The sequence below is a fragment of the Bison bison genome, unplaced genomic scaffold (assembly GCF_000754665.1).
Source record: "Bison bison bison isolate TAMUID 2011002044 unplaced genomic scaffold, Bison_UMD1.0 scf7180017864124, whole genome shotgun sequence".
Lineage (NCBI taxonomy): Eukaryota > Metazoa > Chordata > Mammalia > Artiodactyla > Bovidae > Bison > Bison bison.
In genome coordinates, this window is record NW_011494696.1 from 824,774 (window position 1) to 829,933 (window position 5,160).

The 5,160-nt window shown below is 58.2% G+C and overlaps 2 protein-coding genes across 2 annotated transcripts in view; one reads left to right on the plus strand and one right to left on the minus strand.

The window, feature by feature from the left end:
* The window catches only part of PTGDR2 (prostaglandin D2 receptor 2), an 8,940-nt gene extending 5,759 nt beyond the window's left edge, over positions 1-3,181 (plus strand). The window contains 2 exon segments of the mRNA XM_010839636.1: positions 398-1,419; positions 1,421-3,181. Coding sequence (XP_010837938.1) covers positions 398-1,419; positions 1,421-1,627 — 1,229 coding nt within the window. The 3' untranslated portion in view covers positions 1,628-3,181.
* CCDC86 (coiled-coil domain containing 86) overlaps positions 3,048-5,160 on the minus strand; it is an 8,887-nt gene continuing 6,774 nt past the window's right edge. Inside the window, exons 3-4 of the mRNA XM_010839635.1 lie at positions 4,107-4,181; positions 3,048-3,928 (exon numbers count right to left, since the gene is read on the minus strand). Of these exons, the coding sequence (XP_010837937.1) occupies positions 3,809-3,928; positions 4,107-4,181 (195 nt within the window). The 3' untranslated portion in view covers positions 3,048-3,808. The remainder of the gene's footprint in view (positions 3,929-4,106; positions 4,182-5,160) is intronic.

Sequence of the window (5,160 nt, forward strand, 5' to 3'; positions counted from 1 at the left end):
ATTGATATAGTGCTTACTTTGTGCTTACTCTTGCTTGAAATGCCTATAATGGTTGTTGTTTAGTCGCTAAGTCGTGTCCAACTCTTTTGCAACCCCATGGACTGTAGCCAACCAGGCTCCTCTGTCCATGGGATTTCCCAGGCAAGAATACTGGAGCGGGTTGCCATTTGCTTCTCCAGGGAATCTTCCCAGCCCAGGGATTGAAACCATGTCTCCCATTGGTAGGTGGGTTCTTTACCACTGAGCCACCAGGGCAGCCCCTGAAATGCTTGTATACTTATTAATTCATTTAATTCTCCCAACAACCCTATAACTAGACACAGTCCCATATCCTGGCCAGGGTCCCCCGTTGCCCAGAACTGCCCCCCACCACAGCGCCTCTTCCTCTCTGCCGCAGAGCCCACCATGTTGGCCAATGTCACGACGAAGCCGCTCTGTCCCCTCCTGGAGCAGATGAGCCGCCTCCAAAGCCACAGCAACACGAGCATCCGCTACATGGACCACGTGTCGGTGCTGCTGCATGGGCTGGCCTCGCTGCTGGGCCTGGTGGAGAACGGACTCATTCTCTTCGTGGTGGGCTGCCGCATGCGCCAGACCGTGGTCACCACCTGGGTGCTGCACCTGGCCCTGTCCGACCTGCTGGCTACAGCCTCCCTGCCCTTCTTCACCTACTTCCTGGCCGTGGGCCACTCCTGGAAGCTGGGCACCACCTTCTGCAAGCTACACTCCTCCATCTTCTTCCTCAACATGTTTGCCAGCGGCTTCCTGCTCAGCGCCATCAGCCTGGACCGCTGCCTGCAGGTGGTACGGCCCGTGTGGGCGCAGAACCACCGCACGGTGGCCGCGGCCCACAAGGTCTGCCTGGCGCTCTGGGTCCTGGCCGTGATCAACACTGTGCCCTACTTCGTATTCCGGGACACCATCCCGCGGCTGGACGGGCGCATCATGTGTTACTACAACGTGCTGCTCCTCAGCCCTGGGCCGGACCGCAATGCCACGTGCGACTCACGCCAGACGGCCCTGGCCGTCAGCAAGTTCCTGCTGGCCTTCGCCGTGCCGCTGGCCATCATCGCCTCGAGCCACTTGGCTGTGAGCGCACAGTTGCGCCACCGCGGCCGCCGGCGGTCCAGCCGCTTCGTACGCTTGGTGGCGGCCGTGGTGGCGGCCTTCGCGCTCTGCTGGGGCCCCTACCACGTGTTCAGCGTGATGGAGGCTCGGGCGCACGCGAACCCTTCGCTGCGGCCGCTCGTGTGGCGCGGGCTGCCCTTCGTCACCAGCCTGGCCTTCATCAACAGCGTGATCAACCCGCTGCTCTACGTGCTCACCTGCCCCGACGTGCTGCGCAAGCTGCGGCGCTCGCTGCGGAGCGTGCTGGAGAGCGTGCTGGTGGACGACAGCGACCTGGCCGCCGGGGGCAGGTAACCGCCGCCGCCGCCGCGCCTCCTCCACCAACGCCTCGGCTTCCTCCATCTCCGAGAGCAGCGGCCACCGCCTGCACGCGCTCTGGCCCGCGCGCCTGCTCGACTGGCTCCGGGGCGACCCCGCGGCGCCCCCGCAGAGGGACCGCACCCCATCCCAGGACGAGCGGGGCCCCCTGAACCGGGCGCTGAGCACCACCTCGGGGTAGGAGGCGCGGACCCGAATCGCCCGGCTCAGAACCATTCCATTCTCCCCGGGGAGGCAGGGGCTGGGAACGATAACGCGTAGTAGCTTCCCCAGGGCCCGGACGTCCAAATGTAGATACCCCGGCTCTTAGTCTAAGGGAGGCTAAGGAATCTATCTGCGTGTTAAAGCCCCCCATGTGACTCAGCGAATTCTCTTCAGAAAAGAAGTGAGTTAAAGCAGTGCTTCTCAAACATTATTGCGCGGGAGTTATCCAGGGATTCTGTCTTGATTGAGCTGGCCCGGCCGAGGGCGCGGCGGGGCTGGGGAGGGGGGCGGGACTGAAATTCCCTGTTTCCAACAAGTTCCCAAGAGTAATGCAAGGCTAAAACCCTAAGACGTCTCAAGCTAGGGTAGTGGATACACAGGACGCATCTCCCTGGAGCTATTTTAGCTGGTGATGGGTGAGGTCGAGTTTTACATTAAACCAGTCATGTAGTTTTGGAGCAGAAAGTGAGGGGAAGGGTTTGGGAAGTGCTGTTTGGGGCTAACCTTTTCAACTGTGGTCGTTTAGGTGTCATTTACTGACCTATATAGGCTTTATCTCAGTCTGGGGAAGAGGGTCAAGTTCTATTAGCCACACTTTTTATTGATACCATGTGCAAATTACAGTGCAGGAAGGTTAAATAACCTGCCCAACACAGAGGATCTGCATACTAACCATTGGCATTTACCTGTTCAATTACTATTAGTATGTGAAAGAGCCCCCCTACCCCCCACCCCATATCCAAGGTCCTTAAGATAGTAGCTGCGTGGGAGCCCCCATCTCTGTCTACCCCAGCACTGCCCAAAATAGCAAAAGCAAGGGGTGCTATGGTCAAATGTTCAGGAAACCTGGGCTAGTTAAAGTACAGTGAGTATCTGTACTGAGGTCTGTAGTGTTTGAATGTGCCTGGCAACCTCTGAGACCACAGCCCTTTTTCTGAGCTCACCTGACGTATGTGTCGGCCTTCAGTTCCGTGGGATGCCCTCCAGGCAATGCTGGTAACCCCCAGATCTGTGCGTCCCTCTCCTCCTGACCTCACAGGGGCTGCAGCTCTGACCCTCAGTTGGCAGGTGCGAGGGGTAACTTACTGCAGCACCTCCACTATCCTGTCTGTTTGGCTCAGCATCCCAGGCCTGGTGCATTTGGTGCAGTACACGTCTGGCTGATGGAATACCCATGGAAGAGCCGGGTGAGAAACTTCTGGGACATGGTTCAGGGCTCCCTGTACTACCACCTGCAGCGGGGCTCCCAGTGTTGACTCATTTGTGCCCATGCTAGGCAAACGGAACAGTTGATGGACAGCTGACTAAACAGACATCCCATCCTGATGCCTCACCCATGTTCCCTCCTTCCTGCTCCCTTGCTTCACTCAGCACTTGGCACCATCTGACACACGATACACTTTAGTTGTTTATTATGTTTTATCCATCAGAATGAAAGCTCCTTGAAGGCAGGGACTTCTGTCTGTATTCCCTGCCACCTAGAATTGTGCTGGTACACAGCAAATGTTCAATAAAGATTTTTTGCTAGAGACTGGATGGCATGAATTAATCAGATTTCTGGGGGCTTCTGCAGAGTCTGAGACAGGAAAGAGGGAGATAGAGAGAGACTGCCCCCCTCCCCCGCCCCGCCCGCAAAACACCTCCCTCACAACAACCTTAACTGTTGCAAAGTGTGGTGGAGTTCGATTTAGTCTCCTGGGTGACAGGGTCAGTGGGCTGCAGAGGGATCCAAAACAGCCTTTGGAAAGGTTCAGCGGGGAGCTAGATTCCTGACTTCCGGTCTCCTGGCCTGGGTTGGACCCAAGACCCTGAGACAGAGCCCACACATACTGGAGAGTCACCCTCCAGTCTTCAGCTCCTTGAGGAAGCAGAAATTACTCAGTTTGAAGGCACTTGGAGAGAAGAGGGCAGTGGTCGGGAGTAGCGGGGAGGAGAGGGCTGACCCTTTTCCGTCTTCCAGTCTCTGTTCCAGGCTCCGTCTGCCCCACAGAGACCTGCCCGATGGCCCTTGAAGGCTCAGAGCCCCGGCTTGGGTGGAGCCCCTGTTTGGGAGCCACGGAGCCAGAGTGCTGGGTCAGGGGAGGTGTGTGGCCAGTGGCCCAGGGGCTGCCGTGTGTGACACGGTGGTTGGCCACCTAAGGCCTTGGCTGTCCTGAGCTCAGACCTTGGTGGCCAGCCGCTGTGGCGGCTGCTTCTGCAGCTGGGCCAGAGTGTCCCGCTTCTCAATGGATCGCAGCTGCTTCTTCTTCGCCCGCTTGAGCTTGGCTGGGTTTCGGATCTGGGAATGGTTGAGGGGAGGGCATCAGTGTGGCTGGGCTCTCCACCCCATTCCCTGAGGAAAGGGAGGTCACCGCGGGGGCCTGGGATCGTGGCACAAATGGGGGGCCGTGGGGGAGGGGCGCCAGGGTGTCTGGAACCTGACATCCAGCCTATCCCCCAGGCAGGGCAACACTCACCACTTGGACGATCTCCGCCTTCCGCTCGTTCTCCAGGCGGCGTCTCAGGTTCTCGGCACGGCGTTTCTTCTTCTCCTGGACACAAAGGGGAAGGAAGTATGTATGGGTCTGGGTGCTGAGGCGACCTGGTCTCAGAGGCAGTGAGAGCTGACAGAATTCCCAGGGAGGAGGGCCAAAGGGCCACTTATCCCAGCTCCCGGTTGCTCCTGGTGCTGTGGGGGTGGAGAGCCAGCGAGGAAACTGTCCCTGTGCCCGTGGGACCACCCCCCAGAGGCCTGCTATAGCAGGAAGTTCCTGACTCCACCTGAGAAAGTGGGCATCCGATCAGGTGTAAGACATGGGTGGTACCCCACCTGAAAACTCGGGCTCACGTGGACAGTGGTCCTTTGCACCATGCCCCTCATCAACTGCCCCCTGGGGAGAAGGGATCACTGGCCCTTCCCCTCATTTCTATCCTCTCAGCGTCCCCCTCCTCCTTAAAGTCCACAAGCCCCTAGAATGCAAGGGCAAGGGTGAGGGCTGGCTTCCCAAGGGTCACCCCAGTGCAGGGCTAGGAAGGGCGAAGGCTACAGAGAAGAGACCCCAGAGCAATCTGGGTCAGTCTGAATCCTGACTCTGCTACTTCCTAAATGGGTGACTTTGGCCAAGTGGTTTAAGCTCTGGGTCTCTACCTCCTATCTTTAAAGTGAAGATGTGATTACATAAGATTGCTTTGAGGACTAAATGAACGAATACATACACAGGGCTTGGAACAGTACCGGCCCACTGGGGACACTTAGAAGGTGAATCTAGACGGAGTCTTCCTCCGGAATGGCTACGCTGACTACTGTCCCTGGTAGTCAGGGGCAGGGATGGCAGCCTCAAGGCTGTGTGTGGTCAGGGGCCTCTTTAGGCTTTGGCAACTCAAGGTAGAAGGGGTGGCCTGGGCCCGTGGGGAGAAAGGAGAAGTGACACTTGAGCTCCCCAGAGGCTGGGGAAGGTCTGGGCTGGGGGCTGGGCAGGGGCACCTCTGAAGAGGACAGTGACAAGGTTCTGTCTTGCCCAAGAGGGAGCC